General features: G+C 38.6%; 4 protein-coding genes and 1 long non-coding RNA gene across 7 annotated transcripts; 2 read left to right on the top strand and 3 right to left on the bottom strand.

Annotated features, from left to right (window-relative positions):
• The first annotated feature begins 172 nt into the window (after positions 1-172).
• Positions 173-2,115, top strand: LOC108632824 (peptidyl-prolyl cis-trans isomerase FKBP8). Of its 3 annotated transcripts, none has more exons than XM_018037645.2 (5): positions 173-326; positions 755-1,063; positions 1,137-1,336; positions 1,404-1,705; positions 1,765-2,115. In XM_018037645.2, the coding sequence occupies exons 1-5, from the start codon at positions 297-299 to the stop codon at positions 2,073-2,075; spliced, it is 1,152 nt and encodes a 383-aa protein (XP_017893134.1). In that variant the 5' UTR covers positions 173-296; the 3' UTR covers positions 2,076-2,115. The 3 variants fall into 3 exon arrangements, with proteins under 3 accessions (XP_017893134.1, XP_026666564.1, XP_026666563.1); XM_026810763.1 differs by having other exon boundaries at positions 227-326; positions 727-1,063; XM_026810762.1 differs by lacking the exon at positions 173-326 and adding an exon at positions 553-579.
• An 11-nt stretch (positions 2,116-2,126) lies between these two features.
• On the bottom strand, positions 2,127-4,998 carry LOC108632823 (zinc finger protein 492). Its single transcript, XM_018037644.2, has 3 exons — positions 4,351-4,998; positions 3,011-4,273; positions 2,127-2,941 (listed from the first exon to the last, which is right to left on the bottom strand). Exons 1-3 carry the CDS (start codon positions 4,375-4,377, stop codon positions 2,327-2,329), a joined length of 1,905 nt encoding a protein of 634 aa, XP_017893133.1. The 5' UTR covers positions 4,378-4,998; the 3' UTR covers positions 2,127-2,326.
• A 20-nt stretch (positions 4,999-5,018) lies between these two features.
• LOC108632818 (CCR4-NOT transcription complex subunit 10) lies at positions 5,019-15,562 on the top strand. Its single transcript, XM_026810758.1, has 14 exons — positions 5,019-5,701; positions 5,780-6,102; positions 6,180-6,286; positions 6,343-6,494; positions 6,573-6,772; positions 6,838-7,123; positions 7,193-7,540; positions 7,618-7,727; positions 7,794-7,872; positions 7,949-7,967; positions 9,704-9,707; positions 13,021-13,836; positions 13,935-14,259; positions 14,424-15,562. Exons 1-14 carry the CDS (start codon positions 5,287-5,289, stop codon positions 14,969-14,971), a joined length of 3,732 nt encoding a protein of 1,243 aa, XP_026666559.1. The 5' UTR covers positions 5,019-5,286; the 3' UTR covers positions 14,972-15,562.
• On the bottom strand, positions 8,012-12,564 carry LOC113463854 (uncharacterized). The gene is made up of 3 exons (XR_003388683.1): positions 11,767-12,564; positions 9,318-11,614; positions 8,012-9,207 (listed from the first exon to the last, which is right to left on the bottom strand). It is a non-coding gene; the product is annotated as an uncharacterized LOC113463854 (long non-coding RNA).
• A 351-nt stretch (positions 15,563-15,913) lies between the features above and the next one.
• LOC108632817 (transcription factor E4F1-like) lies at positions 15,914-19,816 on the bottom strand. Its single transcript, XM_026810764.1, has 6 exons — positions 19,562-19,816; positions 19,365-19,501; positions 18,980-19,119; positions 18,714-18,911; positions 17,505-18,638; positions 15,914-16,334 (listed from the first exon to the last, which is right to left on the bottom strand). The coding sequence occupies exons 1-5, from the start codon at positions 19,729-19,731 to the stop codon at positions 18,579-18,581; spliced, it is 705 nt and encodes a 234-aa protein (XP_026666565.1). The 5' UTR covers positions 19,732-19,816; the 3' UTR covers positions 15,914-16,334; positions 17,505-18,578.
• Between the last annotated feature and the right edge of the window lie 48 nt (positions 19,817-19,864).

Here is a 19,864-nt window from a genome sequence, read left to right as displayed (position 1 = left end):
ATCCAGACGTAGGTTAAAATTGTTTTCATTTTGACGTGTCAAACAGTATCGACCACAATTCTATAAACGCCTGATCGAGCATTGAAAGATAAGACGTACACTTATTAACACCCGTTTTGAATTTTGTCCTCTAGGGGAAACTAACACATGCACATAGCTGGCTCGGTTTCGTTGTTCCTAGCTGTACTATTGCTGATTTCAAGTAGTAAGTGAAGTCAACCGGTGTCGCGTGTTCTGCAAATAAACATCACAAGTTGGACCAGTTGGACGTTACATTGCGTTTCGTTTCGTTTTTGATGGCAATTGAAACTTCGGAAAATAAAGAGGTCTGCATCTCTGGTTGATGATCGTTTTTAAATAACTGACTGTATTATGTCCCAGTCGAAACGATAACGTTGATCCTACTCCAAATTTTTTCGATTATCAAATGAGTGTGCATTTTTCCGCTGTCTATTACATATTCATCCCATTTGTTGATTTATCAAATAATGTAAAAATCGAAATTTTCTATTTTACCGTGTAACACACCCCACGTGTGATCAATAGCAGTCACGGTTTTGAATAATAATGACTCATTTGGTATTGTATATTAAAAATCATCATCGAACAATTTGTCAATTTACACTTTCGTTCTCATTCACAATAAAATTAGTCCCACGTTTATTAACATAATATGAATTATTTATACAAGTTTTTTAATCAGAACTTTGTTTTGCATTGAAACAGATCTTAATTTTACGAAAATTTGTTGAAGATGGAAGAAGAACCTGTTCAACCTGGAGCATCACAAGCTGATTTCATTAAACAAGACTTGAACTTTGACATAGACCCAGAAGAGCCACTGACAAAAGCTGCATTAAACGAACATCCACCCGAAGAGTGGATAGACATCCTAGGAAATGGCCAATTGAAGAAAAAAGTAATAAAACAAGGAAAAAATGGAACGAGACCAAATAGGTCTGACATTTGCATATTGGACATCATTGGAAAATTACAAGATGGCACGAAGGTTGAAGAATATAAAAACCTTAAAATTCAATTGGGTGATGTTGAAGTGATTCAGGTATTTTAAAATATTTATGTGCGACTGCTTTAATAAATCATTGCTGCTTAACATAATAGATGTTCAATTATAGGGATTAGACCTGGCAATCGCATTAATGGATGTTGAAGAGATTGCTGAAATTGTAGTTGACCCGCGATTCGCTTATGGCTCTTTAGGAGACGAACCAAATATTCCAGCCAGTTCCACGATTACATACACGGTCGAATTAAAATCCAGTGAAATGGAGGAAGAAATAGAAACGCTCACCGTCAGTCAGCGTAAAGAGATCGGGTAATTTTTATTTCTACTTAATGATACCAGTTTAATCTTGAACTACATATCTTCTGTTTGTTTAAAGTAATAAGAAACGGGAGCGTGGAAATTGGTGGTTTACTCGTAATGAACCGACACTTGCGATTCAGTGTTACCGGAGAGCACTGGAATATTTGATGCCGTCGGAAAGTCGTTCTGGTCATCAGAATGAGGTAGAAGACAATATCACCGATGCAGAATTGCAATCTTTACTAGAGGACCGTATGAAAGTGTACAATAACTTAGCTGCTGCGCAAATGAAAACGCAAGCTTATGATGCAGCTTTGAAGAGTGTAGAAAGCGTTTTAAGTTGTCAGCCACAAAACGTGAAAGCATTGTTTAGGAAAGGTAATGATGTACACGCATTATTTTACGTTCTGTGTATAACTGAACTTGCACATTTTTAGGAAAAATTTTGCACTATAAAGGAGAGCACGGGTTGGCTTACCAAACGTTGCTACAAGCATCGAAATTGGAACCGGACACGAAAGCTATCCAATCGGAATTGGCTATTTTGAAAGAAAAGAATGCCAAGGATGCTCAACACGAGAAACATTTGTATCGTAAAATGTTAGGCACGCATAAAAGTGACAATACCTTACCCAAAAATAGGAACAAGGAAATTAAAAGTAAAAGCACCTCGAAACTTACATGGAGCTTAATCGGCGGAGCAACTGCAGCGATTTTAGGTGTAGTCCTGTACAGATTTGTTTCGTGAAAAATATTTGCAAATCAACCGAAACGAAAGGCAACGTCCAAACTAAGGCAATTCTAATATTCTATAAACTGTAGTACTACAGATATTTTAAACTGTTTTGTGTAAAATTTCTTATAAACATTTATAAATAAAAATCTAGAAAAATTACTATACAATCATCGTATTTTACTAAATGCACAAATACGGACAAAACCCGTTTAGGTATTACAAAATATATCACGTTCAAGTGAATGTCCCTCTTAAAATTCCGATTACAGATTGAGAAATGTCGGGAACGATTGATTCAGATAATTTTCTATTTGCAACGTGTCCACTTTGTTAATATTTGGATCAACGAAAAGCGATGTTCCCTCGACGGTTCCTAATGATAATTCGGAATAATTCGTTTGATCGTACAATTGATCGGTACTCAACATCTCATGTTGAAACTCTAAATCTTGATAATTAGACAAATTCAGTATCTCATTACAATTCGTTTCGAACTGATCTATAATGTCGTTCATTGTCAACGTTTTTGGATTCGTAACTTCGACGGTCACAATTTGCTCAGCGTTAATATCGACTAGTGAAAGAACCTGAGGAACGGAATCTGCATTGGACAATAAATTTATAAGTTCTGACGACGACGACGACGATAACGTTGGATTTTCGCACAGGTCATCAGAATTAGGCAGCGTTTGCACTTCCAAACCTGAATCGAAATGTTTGCTCATAATATTCGTATTTTGAAGAGGCATAATTTTATCATCCGACGCGGAACTTTTATTAGATTCTGCTTTGATTTTCATTTTTGTGGACTTCAGTTTTTTTGGTTTGTCTGGAATTGGGACAAGGTGGCCATCTTCCGTTCTCATAAATTTGACTACCTGCCAAAATACAGTATTTCATTCAATTAACGATACGAACAAATCAGAAGATGTTAATAAACCTTTTACCTTCTTTTTTTTCTCAAGGGTAATCCTATGACAAGTTTCCAGATGTCGAGTAAGATGATGCGACCTTTTAAAAGCTGTACCGCATTGCATACAGGCGAACGGTCGATGTTGTTGATGAGAAAGTTTGTGTCTTTTTAACAAACTGTTTCGTTTGAACGCTTTCCCACATTCCTCGCATATGAACTGTCTTTCTTTACTGTGTATATAAAGAACGTGATCGTTAAGAATACTGACGCTGGTAAAAGTTTTACCACACTGTTCGCATATAACATTTCGTTGTTCCACATGTAACTGTTTGTGTCTACCTAGATCGGATTTTCTCGCACATTGAAATGTACAACCATATATATTACATGCGAATCTCTTCTCTCCTTTATGTATACGTCTAACGTGCTGGTCGAGTGCCCTTTGAGAAATTAATTTCTTCGAACAAATGGAGCAAGTGAAACTATCTTTCAACAAAGATTCTCCGTGCGTTTTATTCAGATGCGAAGTAGAATCTAAATGACGAGGATAATCATCCTTCTTTAGGAAAGAATGTCTGCATTCAGCACCATTGTTCGATATCTTGTTCAATTTTGCAGAATGCATCATTCTGTAATGTTCTTGTACTTTCTTTTTCGAAGCAAAGGTGACATCACATTTCGGACATTTATGATTGTCATGATTTTGGATATGAATCAGATACGTTTGTTCGATGCTAAATGTTTGTAAACATATTTTACACTTAAATTGCTTCTTCGCGCAATGATTCTCTTTGTGTGCTTTATCGTCTTCCTCCATTTTTAACATTTCCCCGCAGTCCGAACAAACCTTGCCATTTTCGTAGTTGTGCTTCGCGCGATGACGATTTAATAAAATACGTCTGGGGAAGCTACGGGAGCATACGTCGCATGAGTGCGGATATTTCGTTACTTTCTCCCCGTGCGAACGAAACAGATGTATATCAAGGTGTTTGCGCCTAGCGAATTTTGCATTGCAATGAGAACAATTATTTTTCTGATGGCCTTCCAAATGTCGATCCAAATGCCTTTTATATCGGAACGTCATCGAACATTGACTACACGTTTTAATTCTGTTCTGAGCAGCCGTTATCATAAACTTATTTTCAGAATTATTATTCTCATTCTCCACATTATCTTTCTCTGTTAAATCGGTAGATTTCTCTCTGTCCATTCTTGTGTCCTTAGATTCAAGCCTGTTTACACACTCTTGTAAGTGATTGAAATTTCCTACCGATAAACTGTGTAACATTGCATCGTCCTGAAAGTTCCAAAACTGCTATAAATAATATTTATTAAAATACAATTTTCAATGTTTCTTTCTTTCAAAAACCTTACCACACTCTCAAGTGGATGGTGTGACATTTCCGATTACTGATTTTCGCACTTTCGACGTTATTTCTCTTCTTCGAAACCTAACTTAACCTAAAGCGCTTGTTACATACATGGATTTTCACGTAGCCATATCAGTCTTTGCACTATTGTACGATCCCACGTAAATTTATTGAAGATTCTAATGCAATTTAATGTTTAGAGATATCACATATATGCATTGCATTGTATATTTGAAATTGACGAACAGGATTCATCGAACATAATGATTTCATTATAACATTATCCTCATTGGATTTTTAAATACGAATCAATTAGAGAAAAGATTTATCAACTTGTTGATTGTCGAACGAGTTAACAGGTAGACGATCACTTCAGATTAAAAGCTGATCTGCTATTATATTGATTATTAAATAATATACTTCGTTGCATTGTTGCATTTACGTCAACATGCCGGTATTTCAAGATCAAGATGTTTTGGGATCGTTCTTCACTTTAAGAATGGAGAAGAATATGAAATTGTGTTTTCAGCTATGAAAATAAGTAAAATAAAATTACGCGTTCGAGAAAATCATTCTTTGTGTTCCTGGCCGATACGTAAACAACGGATTTTCATGCGAAATGAAACACATAAAATCTGTTGTCTGCCAATGATCAATCTCAGCAGCCAGTTGTAGTCATACAATGTAGAATTAGTCTTTATACTTTGTCTTATGATTTTAAGAAAATTGTGAATAGTTCAGCTACGTAAAAATTATCGTTAACGATTGTTTCGATACTGATTATACAAATAATGAATTCTTTATTGAGAATAAGAATCTTCGTAAAATCATGATACGACGTTAACCTATATTTCACAGTTTTGAAATATCCACGAAGTATCCTTGAGTGTTGAAACACATTTAAAACGTAGTTAAAACCTGGTTAATGTTATCGTGTTAAATGAAAATGGGGGAAACGTCCGAAGCGCAAAGTAAGGATATCGGTCCTGCGGTGATAACAGAGCAGGAACGTGAACTGGCTCAAAGCGCACTGTCCGAATTTCAAAAAGGATCGTACGGGAGTTGTTTATCGCATTTAAACAAATTGGAGACCCTCAGGCCGAAGGATTTAAAAGTGATGCACAATAAAGTTGTCGTGGAATGTTATAAAAATGATTTGAAAAAGACAGAGCTACTGAGGAAAAGTTTGAACGCAATATGTGGCCAAATGTGTACAACTGACTCAACTGAGACCATAGATGATATCGAGAAATGTGTTATGAGGTATAATCAGGCAGTATTATTGTATCACATGAAGCAGTACAATGCTTCTCTTCAAATAATAAATAGATTATTTGCATTCATCGAACCGATGGGTACGTGGCACATTAACGAATTCCATAATACTACGAAGTAATCTAGTATCAGATTTCATGTGTATTACTTTTTTTCAGAGGAATCATTGGCACATAAAGTGTGCCTTCTTCTAATAGAACTACATATAGCTACAGAACAGCCAGATGCAGCGTTGTCTTTAATCAATTACATAGAAAGTCAGCTCGTATCTACAGACAATTCTAAGATTTCACCTGTTGATAAAGAGGGTGTAATAAAATCTATAAAAGAGCAGAAGGAACCTAAGAAGGAAGTAGACACTGCTACAGATGCGTTCAAAATAAAACTGTTGAAATGTAAAGCTAGAATATACCTTATGACCCATCAACTGAAACTGTGCAAAAGAGAATGGAAAACGTTGGTCTCTTTGGGTACACCTGCAGTAAGATACATTTGTTTTATATATATACACTGTGTACTTAATTCTGTATTTTAATAATTGGAATTTCATGTTTTCAGAATATATCAACTATTTATTTAAAAGCCAATCTTGAGTACTTAAGAGGAAATTATAAGAAAGCTGTTAAACTGCTGAACTCTGTAACATCGGAGAATTTAGATTTCAAGTATGTTTAATATTATAAATATATATATAATCACTGTAAACGTGTACTTTCTGCAGGACTTGTGGAGAATCTTCTGCTGTATTGTACTATAACAATATGGCATGTATACATCTTGCCATGGGCAAACCAAATTTGGCGTGTTTTTACTTGAGGAAAGCATTACACGAAAACAAGTCTTCGTTAGAAAGTGTCCAAGCGAAAGACACCGGTAATTCGATTATAAACAATATTTCGTTTACGAATTAATATTTAAAGCAATGATTCTAAAATATCTGTTTTTATGTAGATCCTTTGTCATCGCAACCATTATACACGCTTGGTGGGAATAAGCATTATGAATTGATGTATAGCTTAGGTGTGTCGTTACTGCACGCTGGTCAGGCGTCAGTAGCATTCGATTGCTTCATGGAAGCTGCGCAAAAACTTCACAATGATCCTAAATTGTGGCTGAGAATCGCTGAATGCTGTATATATAATCACAAACCCGTAAGCGCGCTCGTAATAGCTACAATATGTTTAAAGAATTAGATGATATTCTCTACGATTCTCAGGCGAACGAGGTTGACTTTAATATACCAAAGCGGAGAAAAGATTTGGTACAGAAAGTCGTCGGTACTGGTATAAATAGAAAAATTATTTTGGCCTCTTCCTTGTCAAAGGAAGTGAAATATCATCCCGAAGGTTTTCCTTCCGCCATACCGCAATTGACATTAGAATTCGCATACTTGTGTCTGAAGAACGCTTTATTTCTACTACCGAATAATAACGAATTTAACGTGCCGATGATGAGTGGTGCACAAACCGTACCTTTAACACTAACAGGTGGACATAATTTAGGTATTTTATATATGGACACGAGAATCTAATTAGTTCGATTATAAACCTAGTGTTTAAAAAATGTTTCAGGCGCTCAGTATTCGACTTTAATGTCGCAAGCTACATCCGTCGAAGCGTTGAATCTAAAGATCAGCGTATTAGCTGCGAGCGCTTACGTGTGTTTGTGCCTCGGCGATTACATGATCGCGCTCGAACACTCGCAAGCATTGCTGGCAATCCATAAACTACCCGGCGCGTATAGGATGCTGGGAAACCTTTATGCAGCCGAAAGTTTGATATTTATGGATAAGATCAATGAAGCAATTGTATATCTGAAACCGGAGAATATTCCGGATCTGAATACTTGCATGCCTATTCCTGAAACTCAGGATAAGGAAAAAGAAAAGACCGATGAGGTCATTTCGAAGCCTATAAAAAGTAAGAATCACCACTCGTATTATTTTATCCTCCGATTGCATTGTATTTTGATAAACGTTGTACTAATCGTTTTATAGTGTGGTACCCAACGACGGTTCCCACGGGTATCGCCGTACTCCGCTACAATTTAGCCGTTGCTTACGCGATTCGTGGCGAACTCGATAAATCCGGAGAAACTTTGAAACAGGTAAGGGGGAAGTTGTTCATTTTTATTATATACGTTCTAATTAACGCTTATTAATGCCCGTTTCAGGTTTGGATGTCGAAGGGCCCTGATTGCGATCTTCCCATACACGTAATAATGTTAGCTTTGTACATAGAGTTACAATTAGGTATGGATGACAATCATTTTCAATCGTAAGTGGTATCAAGACTATTAAATAACGATTCTTTATTTTTGTGCGACAGGACACGCGGATATCTCGAGGTCGATTATAAAACAACACTGTCCGCAATATCGTTGACGATAAATTCTGGACGGCTGAGATTTTATGTACATTTATAATAATTGTAAATTTAATTATAAGCACCAGCGTGTGTAAATAAATATTATATCACGAATACCCTTTTCATACTTCACGACGTATAAATACGTTTACGGAGCTAAATAATCGCAGGAACTAATTTGTCTACGAGCTCCGCGAGTAACGAAGTACCGGCAATGATTTCACCAATTGTTACTGGAAGTAAGTTTAGCGGCTGGCGCGGAGGCCTCTGGCCTGTAATATGGTCATGGCCGTCTAGGCGAATCACCCCAGGGCCTTATACTGGACCTTACTCTGCCTGAGTCACACAGTTTCAGTGGTTCTCCACTCCTCGGCTGTTCCACGTGTTACACAGATTTTCTCTATTTAATATGCGTGATGATACACGAGAACCATTGTTTTCTAAGAGCGTACGCAATCACTATATGAATTTAAGCATGAAGTGAACAACGAGACTCGTCATTTTACTTCGATTCTTTAAATATCGTGTTTGTAGTTTATTGTCAATTGTCGAAATGATTGCCGATGATAATTAAACGAGTAATCGCGGTCGAACAATGAGAGAAAAAATACACAATTAAATCGCATCGCGTTCAAGAACAATCGCGTCGGGGATGTAGAAGAGGAGGAGGAAGGACAGTGGAAGATCCCTGGTCTCCCAGTCCGCAGGTGCGATATTCATATTACGCGATTTCCTCTCGCAACTTGTTATAACGTAACATTGAAATGATACACCGCTGTTTTTAATCGCATGCAATCCCAATTTCCAATAAAAACGATTAACGTTTGTCTATAAATAATTTACAGTACCATAAAACATTCGAATAAAAAAATTATTTCTGAAAATCAAATTATACGAGATATGTTAAAACGGGGATTGAAGCCAATGAGCGATTTTTTTTACGAAGGTACCATTTTTAATCGATCTGGAAATCCGAACTGATCACGCGTGTCCGTGCAGCGCCGAAGCGGACTTGATAAATTTAAAATAAAATTGATCCAACCATTTGGCGCGCTGCCCTGACCCAGTTCGAGTTCTGCTCCCGTCTCCAGTGAAGAGAACAAGACGTCGAACAACGAGAATCGCCTCAGGGAATCGCCGCCCTATGCATCGCCGGGAAATTACATTGGCGAACCGTAGGGTATCCTCGTCCAGATTCTTCTATCTCAATACACAGCGTTCTGCAAATAATGAACGATTTGTTAATGTTTCCATTTCATTTCAATTCTATTGCATATCGTTCCGATAATTGCATTCATTTAATTCTTTTCTTATATCGCCATACGCGTACAATTTTTACAATGAGCGACGGTATGCAGATGTACGATAGGGAAAACGAGTATCGGTTCATCGATAGTAATGAATTACGTCAATTAATTAAGCGTGTCGATGAAAGGATTACGCGAATGAGAATGTTCGCATCGGTTTTTTTCATGAAAATTCATTCCACTCGAAGGCTGGCGATCACAAGCACAATGCCTATTCTCTTTCCCTTTTGATCTTTTATAGATCGGATTCCCTGAAAGAAAGTTACGATGCACGCTAAAAATTGAAGTACTTTTAACAAGAGAAGAAGAAGTTGGTGTTACCTTGACATTTATTAACGTCACGTACCTTGGATTATTGCTATTACCATTGATCGAGTCGATCTTAATTTGAAGTTTTTTTCTATTACAGCATAGTAAGTATCGGATAATCGAGAGAGGTATGAAATCTAATAAAAACTCGGATTAATTTTTTATTAGGCTTCTCACCTTCGCCTTTTTATCGCTCATTGGATTTTATTTATTCGATTACATCCAATGTATATAAGTATAAGATTCGTTTTACAGTTCTTTAAATATTCCATGTCCGACGTTTATGTTGAGACGTTTATAAATTCGAACAAATCTCACGTACATTATTTGTAAGGGACAACGTGACACCGTCACGCGTTCCCTTCTAGAATTCAGATTGAGAGAATTCACCGGACAAGAATGGGCCTTGCTATTTTAAAAGTATCAGCAACGACAAGGACACGGCGTAAAATAGAATAGATCTAAGATCCTTCCTAGAGGCCTCGGTAGATCCGCGATTATAAATGTTCGCGTCCCGGTTTCTCTTTGAATCGACTAATCAGGGATAATTAATCTGCAACGCGACACTTGCCGACAATCGTAGAGGAAAATTTGTTATTACAAATAATAATAAATAGACCACTGATCTTTATATAATTATAAGAAAACTGAACGTGCAGACATAAGGAGTGCCGCATATAGTGTACAAGACAATTTAGAATATTAATACTATACTATGCTATATACTATGTTAATGTACCATGAATAATAAACAATAGTCCTGCAACTTTTCATGAACTGGTTTTGTCTATTCAGATTTAATCTTATATTACACGCTGCCAAAATAATCGCCTCGGGCGATAGAACGTCGACGGATGCCCCCCAGGTGAAAAGTGAGAGTGAATTTCGTGAAAGGACTCCGCGTTAAAATAATGTAGATGAAGCCTTTAAGAATTATGTAACGTACGATAAATACGATGTACGTACTATTTCCATGACAATATAGACGTAACTCATCGTCCTTAAACGATATTGTTCCCGACGGGTTTTCTGCATTCTACTTATGGTTACTGCCGTTTTAAAAGGTTGTCTTTTGAAATATCGCCTCAGGGTTATTGAATACTTGAACCACGCATCGAGTACTAAATACAGCCGTTCATACGCTGAATTTGAATCAGCTCATGGGATTCTATTTTTTTTCTTTACAGCCGGACTACGCGATCGATGATCGCTAATCGTTAATCTGAGGTAACGTAATGCGGTGTATTGAATTATGAAAAGAGATGAGAGAGCATGTGTAGAAACCAGTCATGAACCGAGACTTAAGAAACTTTACGCGATATTGTAATCGTACAGCCGCAAACAAGATGATCAGCCTAAAACCTGGTAAAAAAACTTCACCGTCGATTTTTATGCAAAATATTTTTGTGACGTTAATTTGAAAACACTAAATTGAGACTTCTTTCATTCTTGCAAGTGTTACAGATATTCTCTATGTTTTCCGCAGATCAAATTTTTTTATAAACCGGTGGAACACGCGGCTTATTTATGAACTTAGTGTTACTTGACAATCATCGTACGTGTGGTCCGAAGGAAAGGGCGTTGGTTGAACAATCTGAAAAGGAACAACTTACGCAATACGCGAAGCCATACCTAAGAGGGTTACACGCTATAGTAGCAAATACTTTTACGTAAATCTTAATCTAATTTCTCGCCTTGGGTTAATACCGTCGATACATCTTCCTTATCTTTCTTAAGAGTCAGGAAAACAAGTTGTTCGATAATATTTAAATACAGAACGTGTATTATAATACAATTACGTAATTGTAATTGATCGCGTTACGATTAAATGATATAACTGATCGTAAGTGGGCGAAGAAAAGGTACAGGACTTTCGATTAATATTCATGACCGGTTCGGAGAACCATTAATTAGATTCCGGTGATTCATCGATACCGATTTGGTAGTTTACTAATTAGCGGTAAATGTAAATCGAACAGCTTTTCCGCAAATCAAATAAATTCTAACTAGGCTGAAAAATAAATAAATGCATTTTATATAAAAATTTCTTTTATCATCTAATGTAAGTATCGTAATTAAAAAGTTAAATTCTCGATAGTCTCAGTCTCAAATTTTCCATATGAGTTAATTATTTATTTGTAAAATTTCGAACTTGTGTCTTACCTCACAGCCAGAACAACCTTTGGGAGTTGGGTTTCACGTGACAAGCGGCGGTCGGGACAGACAAGGAGGCGGCAAAAATAAAGGTAAAGAGAACGAGCCCTTTCGATTCGGCATCGATAACCTGCGTATATAACTTTGTCCTTCCTCGGCACGGGTACGGCCATACATGGTACCAGCCGCACTTGACCTATATCTTATTATGCTGGTAGCGTCCGGATGCAATGCGAAGCGTTCGTGAATAAGCCTGGCGGGTCTCGCCGTCGAGGTCACCAAGGTTCACCACCACCATAAAGAAGTCCTTCCTTCCTGTAATAGTCGTCGCCAGCTTCCGCGACTCACGTAGACAATCACCGAGTCCTCGCCGAGTTCGTATCGCGCGTAAGACTTGAATGAAAGTATCAATCACTCGTGACGAGCTGCTTTCCACTTGAGTTAACCACATTTTCTACATTATCTGATAACAATTCCCTTCATCTCATCGTGATCGGTGGTAAAACGCATCGATCGATCGATCGATCCTGTCTTACCCCTCACTTTCCCAATGATCCATGTGTTACTCTTGACCGGTATTTAGGAAGGTCACGACCTCAGGGTGAGTTCTATTCGCACGCATGCGCGACCGGGCGAAAGTATTTAAAAAGACGTGGACGCGCCTTCGGGAAGGCCACTGTTCCCCGAACTGTCACGAATCGCGCAAGTCTCCCACTTCCCTCCCCGTCCGAGGTGAACGGGCACGCGTTCCCAACGAGAGCGGGAAAACCGCGCTTTTCGCATACATACTCTTCTTCGTGGTCCCCGTACAACCCCTTCTCTCCTCCCCTCTTCGGGATCCGTTCGTCCTCCGCGTTCTCCCTCTCCAAGGACCGTGTGCCATCGAGTTCGTTTAATAGACCCGCTGGCCTGTTTCTGTAGATTCGATTGGGCACCGGCGAAGGCGTCAGACCACCGACAAACAGGAAGAGATCACCGTTCGCGATCATTTTGGGGGGAAGATAGACATAAAAGGATTGTCGACGGCTTCTCGGGAATCAAATCGATCAGCGTCTTCGTTTCGACGAGTGACACTAGTGATTTCACAAGAATCCGACTACGAGACCGTGCGAACAAACATTTTTTTAGTTAGTGGAGATTTAGCCTTTTCAAACTGCAAGTTGAATTACCGTGGCGAAACCGTGTCATGATCGTTTACTGGTCCCTGACGTTCTAAGCATTTCTGAGAAGCGGCGATTCAATTTCCTGATGGACTGATACGAGATCATCGTGTTGTCCATCAGAAATAGAAACTTCGCACACTCGTTCGGAATTGAACCAAGCATGGATGAAGTGGACGAAGTAGTTCGACAAGAGTCGAGGGACCAAGTGGGCAGCTTGATCTTCCCGCCGCCGCCGATGAAGAAATCCGACACGAGGGACAGCATTTCATCCGTGGACAGCGACGTGAGCCTCTCCTTCGACCGGAGAGGCTCCAAGGGAGAGGAGGCCGATCTATCGGACAGTGCGAGTTCTGACACTGACAGAAAAGTGAGTGGGATTACCGAACGGCAGAAGAATACCGATCAGGATTCAGGAGCCGACTCGTTCGAGGATACTAAAGATTCTAAGGATCCGAGACAGGAAATAACCGAAGCCAAGGATAATCAAGACGATTTTGTTCCACCGAGCGACGAACTGGCCGACAAGATTTGCACCCAAGTAGAATTCTACTTCTCCGATGAGAACATCGTGAAGGATGCTTTCCTTCTGAAGCACGTGAAGAGAAACAAGGAGGGCTACGTATCGCTGAAACTCATATCGAGTTTCAAGAGAGTGAAACACTTGAGCAGAGATTGGCGGGTCGTTGGGGCGGCTTTGGCGCGGTCGAAGAAGCTTGAAGTGAATCCGCAGGGGACTAAATTACGTAGGGTCGATCCTTTGCCACCGTTCGATCAGACTACACCGTCGAGGACGATCATCGCGGCGAAGCTTCCTGTGGCAAAACTGTCGGTTGAATCCGTCGCTGAGATCTTCAGGCCCTGCGGAGAAATCGCTCTCATCAGGGTGCTTCGACCTGGACACCCTGCACCGGCTGAGGTAAACGAGATTCCAAAATCTATTAACAAATATAATTATAATAATTCCTTCTGTAAAGAATCATTGAGTGCAATGAATAAAATTTATTTAATAATAAGGTGCGACAAGCGATTTCCAAGAGGCCAGAATTAGCCTCGTGCGAGGAGTGCGCCATGGTCGAGTTCACGGATTCAGCGTCGGCTCGTACTGCCTTGCAAATGACCTTGGGCGATGCCAAGGTGTTTGAGTTGCAACAATCCGGCGAGAAGAAGAGGAAACAACAACCGGCAAAGAAAAATGCTGTGACGAGACTGACCAAAGAGGAAGCTTACAATACCTCGAGCTGCCCGAGCGGTTCCGAGCCCGAAGATGGAAGGGCCAGGCATAAGAAACCCGTTCACGGTTATCCGATATACCACGGTTATCCGGGCCATGCGTTCCAAGGTACACTTTTTATTATTTCGCATTAGCATCTCCCGTCGTATCTCGAATCACTATGTTGAAGTATAGAACGTATTTCTTCCCTAAGATGTTCCTTCAAGGGCAACGCTCTTAACAAAAATTTTAATTCGATCCGTGCGTAGTTTGACTTATTAATTCTTTTATAGGACCTCCGTCACCTGACGCGTGGTTGTCGCGCCGATTGTCCGCCTGTTCGGTCTCAGGCTCCGAAAACGGTTTCGTCCTCCGTCGCCTGTCTTCCTGTTCCGGTTCCGGTTCCAGTTCGGAGACCAGCAACTTCGGCAGACGTTACTCCGCCTGCTCGTCAGGCTCTGAAACCGGATATTGCTACCCAGTCTTCCCACCGAGTTGCTACTATCAAGATAATCGCCGTTTCTCGTGTTGCTCAACGTCCAGTTCCGAGTGCAACGGTGCTTGCTATCATTCCTCTAGTCGCCGCGGGTCCGCAGAGTACGGACCGTATTTGAGGAGACTCTCCTCGTGCAGTCGCGACTCCGGCTTCGACATGGGCCCCAGGAGACTGTCGATGTGCTCCTCCGGTTCGGAACAGAGCGGCTACTGTCGCTCGAGGAGCAACAGTGGTATCACTTTGACGCATTTACCGGAAAACGTGACTCGGATGCCATCGGGTCCGGATGGAACGCGCGGGTTCGGTCGACCTAAAATGCCACCTCCTATGGAGCCCACTTGTTAAATCGAAGAATTTCATTCATTCCCGTTTATAGATTTCTAGAACTTTTATTTGAACATTAAATACTTTGGGAGTTTAATCTGAAATGGGAATAATTGATTCTTCGCAAAGTTTTTAAACCAGCTTCTCCGGTAAACGAGCAATAAATCTATTTGTTATCTCATTCCTGATTATAGTCTCCTCCAGGAGTTTTATACAGTCTGATCTCTACAATCCGAAAGATTTCTGTACAATATTTATGAAATATGATAATGTTTAAGGACAATAAAACTTATTTTAATTTTCGTTTTATTTGCAAGGTACAGAGTGGATGTTGAAGTTACCACGTTTACAGGGGGGAGTGTGTGTAAGAATAACATTTAGGCTTGCGGTCAGGTGAAATCGATAGGGAAAAATTAAACGCGTTACATCCATTGTCATTCCATTGATCGTCTCGTGAAAACGAAGAAGTCTGAAATGTATCAGAATGATGTTGCACAGTGTATCGTCCGAAAAGTGATCGCAGAAGTAAATAGACATGCTTCATGTATATATGTATGATAGAATCTTCTAAGTACGATACTATATTGATTAACAATACATATTTGTATCCTTTCTCGTTTGTTGTCACTCGCTCTTAAACGTAATTGTAAATATAAGAGAATTTCACATCCTGTACAGATTTAGGAACATTTTACTTGGAAATAATTTAACATTTCCAGGTTCGTTCAAAATTGCTTCTAACTCTGTACCGGGTGCAGTATACTGTAAACTATCACGTATAAATGTACCCTGATAAACGAGACGTTGATGAGAAATCGTGAGGGAGGATTTTAATATAGTTGAAGACAGGAGAAAACGGTTCCTATTATTTACAGGACACAAAACAGAACGGGGGATCTAACGTTCAACAACGGATGCGTTGCATTTCATCGAACAGCGAGCAGAAATAACGTGCGCGAACAATTGTCGACGACATAACGTTTATTATAGAGGAAATGCTACACCGTGTTTCTTTGGGATAAGATGTACGAAATGTGTGTGTGCTATGATTTTTGAATAGAGCACGCGTTAATTATAGATCATTGAATTACAATTGTACAATTCATGTGTAAAAAATTTTACAAGTTTTTTACAACGTTCTTTTCTTAGTCTGACAAATTACATTACATAGAATTACGACCTTACGTGAATATATGTGAAAAAAAAAGAATAGATTTGTAAGATTCGCTTTTTACCAGAATAACCATTTACTTAAATAAAAAGTTGATTAAAACACAAGAAATTTAAAGAGCCGCGCGATTACAAAATTGCGCACGGCTTACTGAAAAGAACTATCGCAAAACGAGAGAACGCAGTAAATTCGAAAATTTCATTCCCTGTTCACCTGTCTGATCTCTACAATCCGAAAGATTTCTGTACAATATTTATGAAATATGATAATGTTTAAGGACAATAAAACTTATTTTAATTTTCGTTTTATTTGCAAGGTACAGAGTGGATGTTGAAGTTACCACGTTTACAGGGGGGAGTGTGTGTAAGAATAACATTTAGGCTTGCGGTCAGGTGAAATCGATAGGGAAAAATTAAACGCGTTACATCCATTGTCATTCCATTGATCGTCTCGTGAAAACGAAGAAGTCTGAAATGTATCAGAATGATGTTGCACAGTGTATCGTCCGAAAAGTGATCGCAGAAGTAAATAGACATGCTTCATGTATATATGTATGATAGAATCTTCTAAGTACGATACTATATTGATTAACAATACATATTTGTATCCTTTCTCGTTTGTTGTCACTCGCTCTTAAACGTAATTGTAAATATAAGAGAATTTCACATCCTGTACAGATTTAGGAACATTTTACTTGGAAATAATTTAACATTTCCAGGTTCGTTCAAAATTGCTTCTAACTCTGTACCGGGTGCAGTATACTGTAAACTATCACGTATAAATGTACCCTGATAAACGAGACGTTGATGAGAAATCGTGAGGGAGGATTTTAATATAGTTGAAGACAGGAGAAAACGGTTCCTATTATTTACAGGACACAAAACAGAACGGGGGATCTAACGTTCAACAACGGATGCGTTGCATTTCATCGAACAGCGAGCAGAAATAACGTGCGCGAACAATTGTCGACGACATAACGTTTATTATAGAGGAAATGCTACACCGTGTTTCTTTGGGATAAGATGTACGAAATGTGTGTGTGCTATGATTTTTGAATAGAGCACGCGTTAATTATAGATCATTGAATTACAATTGTACAATTCATGTGTAAAAAATTTTACAAGTTTTTTACAACGTTCTTTTCTTAGTCTGACAAATTACATTACATAGAATTACGACCTTACGTGAATATATGTGAAAAAAAAAGAATAGATTTGTAAGATTCGCTTTTTACCAGAATAACCATTTACTTAAATAAAAAGTTGATTAAAACACAAGAAATTTAAAGAGCCGCGCGATTACAAAATTGCGCACGGCTTACTGAAAAGAACTATCGCAAAACGAGAGAACGCAGTAAATTCGAAAATTTCATTCCCTGTTCACCAATACATATCAATATACAATATTTCATTTAGCGCATTCTCGTTTTCTATCATTAATAATCTTAATTAACTTGGAGATGTTTCGAAAAACGTTCTTGAATAATGGAAGGTAGTTAAAAAAAGGTAAGATAAAAAACTACTTATAAATATACTGATTATCGTAACATTACACTTAACATCAAGTTACTGTTCCGTACTTCCGTACTTGTATGCATCCATCAAAGTCTGTTTCGATAGTATCTCATAATCGTTATCGTATAGTATGTATAGATAGTTATTTAGAAGGAGCGATATTTTATTATGAAATACTTCTATACAATCACCAACGTAACATCTTCCAGGTCAACGAAAAAATTCTAGCGCTGCTCTCTCTTTTCTGTTTACATCTTGCGTCACGAAATCTTGATATACATTCTCCCATAATGTGTATCTAGATATCGGTCGCGTTAAGTAAACTCGATCAACAATATTTGTGTTTCCTCCGTCTATAAAACGAGGTGTAAGTGTATAAGCGTTTATATACATTGCAGCTTCACTTCATCGTATAGCAATTTAAACTTCATTAACCGTAACCCAATAATGACCGAAGTACGAACCCGTAAAGTTTCGAACATCGTGTTACGCGCTGTTCCTTCATATTGAAGTGTTTAAATAACTTGTTTAAAAATATTATATCAAACTACGTCGCTAATATATGTTTTTATTAGTAACAGGTCTTGCTAGCTTACGATCTTTAAAGGGCAATTGTTATTTTTTTTTGTTTACCGATAATAAAGTAAAATAATAATATTTTACATTATTATAATTGTACATTCGCATATTTCACAAAACCACAAAACTACTGTTCCTTCATAAATTATTACTTACATCTAATGCACTAGTGGCAAAAAATGTTCTTGTACCATTTACGGGTGCCGCGCTAAGCCCCGAGAAAGTTGGCTCCATTGGAGTTATGCACAGTGTTTAAATAATTGTTAAACTGCACTCGCGCAGCAGCACGCGTGCTGCTACTGCGAGAGAGATAAAATATTTGACTATTACGTAGATGGATTTCCGGGTGTCCTCTTGCTTCTCATTACGAAATCGTCTGTAATATATTCATATTGCCATTGGCTTCCTCCTCCTCCTCTTCCTCCTGAAAGCAATCGCAATCGTTCGTGTCACAATCAGACTGTCTTTAAACAGTGATTCGGGAGAACAGTCGACTTACTTCGTCGAAACCGAAGCACGTTTCCATCTCTTTCTGCAATTTCGGGTCACTCTGCGTATTTTGAGATTTGGGATTTTCCAATTTAATCTCATCCATGTCTACCTCTTCCTCCTCTGTACCAGCGACAAGATCGCTTCCTTGACTCAAAGGATCTTGCACCATCAAGTCTCCGTCTTCGTTTGCTACGACAGCCATTTGCTGAAAAGAAATGAAAGAATCAGATTTACGTCGGCACGTGAAACATTTGGAATCGTGTTAACGGGTACCTGATCGTTTCCTTGATTGTCAGCAAGTTGTATAACTTCTAACACGACGTATTGTTGGCCGTCGCTTCCTTCAACAGCCATCATATCGTCCTCATCTTCTTCTTCTTCTTCGTAACCTTTAAGTTTAGAAGCTAAATCACCTGTTATCACAACATAACACTCGGATATTAGTCAATGATCTGTGGTCAGATCATATCGTAAGTGTCCCTGTGATTACAATCGTTCAGTCAATCATTCATCGTATATGTGTAAACGGTGTTACTTTGTTCATTTCAAACACGTAAATATCATCTCGACGGAATGAAAAATTTGAACAAATTTCGATTGTAAACATATATGTGAATCTTTTTAATCCAGCCTTTATACTCTTACGACAATATGTTACCTGTCATGACCTCGACCCTTTGTCCATCTATGATCTGAATCTTTTTTTGTCTCCCCATCTTCAATGCCTGCTGTTTTTCTTGAAGAGATGATTCCGGATCGTGAACGGCCATATGTCGAATAAGATTTCCTTTATGTCTGAGGGAGAAGTTTTTATTTATAGAACCTTTCTCCAGTCTCGTTAACATGTTTACCTACCTGAACGGTCGTTCGCACTCAGGGCATTGATGTGTCTTCTCTTGTGGAGGTGGAGGAACATAAGAAGGATTATGGTACAGATTACAATGCCGTTTGAGGAGTTGTTTTTGTCTGAATGATTGAAAGCAATGATCACATTGATATGGTTTCTGATCGGTGTGAATTAACATGTGGCTTTCAAGATGCCGCGCAGATATAGAAGCATACGGACATAAATCACATTTATAACACTTTTCTCCTTCGTGAGTTTTACTGTGCAATTTGTAGCTATATCTACAAAGGTAAAAGGTATGTGTTTTATGT

Source organism: Ceratina calcarata, unplaced genomic scaffold (assembly GCF_001652005.2).
Source record: "Ceratina calcarata isolate Rehan_Ccalc_2016 unplaced genomic scaffold, ASM165200v1 scaffold177.2, whole genome shotgun sequence".
NCBI classification, from domain to species: domain Eukaryota; kingdom Metazoa; phylum Arthropoda; class Insecta; order Hymenoptera; family Apidae; genus Ceratina; species Ceratina calcarata.
The sequence above is the reverse complement of the archived record's forward strand: the minus strand, read 5'-3'. Positions and strand labels throughout refer to the sequence as shown.

Coding starts and splice junctions, on each gene's coding strand:
- LOC108632824 (XM_018037645.2), top strand. CDS start 297: ATGGCAATTGAAACTTCGGAAAATAAAGAG. Junction 1,337..1,403: donor AGTCAGCGTAAAGAGATCGG/GTAATTTTTATT, acceptor GTTTGTTTAAAG/TAATAAGAAACGGGAGCGTG. Junction 1,706..1,764: donor GAAAGCATTGTTTAGGAAAG/GTAATGATGTAC, acceptor GCACATTTTTAG/GAAAAATTTTGCACTATAAA.
- LOC108632823 (XM_018037644.2), bottom strand. CDS start 4,377: ATGTCACACCATCCACTTGAGAGTGTG. Junction 4,274..4,350: donor ACCATCCACTTGAGAGTGTG/GTAAGGTTTTTG, acceptor TGGAACTTTCAG/GACGATGCAATGTTACACAG. Junction 2,942..3,010: donor CCCTTGAGAAAAAAAAGAAG/GTAAAAGGTTTA, acceptor GTATTTTGGCAG/GTAGTCAAATTTATGAGAAC.
- LOC108632818 (XM_026810758.1), top strand. CDS start 5,287: ATGAAAATGGGGGAAACGTCCGAAGCGCAAAGTAAGGATATCGGTCCT. Junction 7,728..7,793: donor CCGGAGAAACTTTGAAACAG/GTAAGGGGGAAG, acceptor TGCCCGTTTCAG/GTTTGGATGTCGAAGGGCCC. Junction 13,837..13,934: donor GACACCCTGCACCGGCTGAG/GTAAACGAGATT, acceptor TTTAATAATAAG/GTGCGACAAGCGATTTCCAA.
- LOC108632817 (XM_026810764.1), bottom strand. CDS start 19,731: ATGTTAATTCACACCGATCAGAAACCATATCAATGTGATCATTGCTTT. Junction 18,912..18,979: donor ACAATCAAGGAAACGATCAG/GTACCCGTTAAC, acceptor ATTTCTTTTCAG/CAAATGGCTGTCGTAGCAAA. Junction 18,639..18,713: donor CGTGCTTCGGTTTCGACGAA/GTAAGTCGACTG, acceptor GATTGCTTTCAG/GAGGAAGAGGAGGAGGAGGA.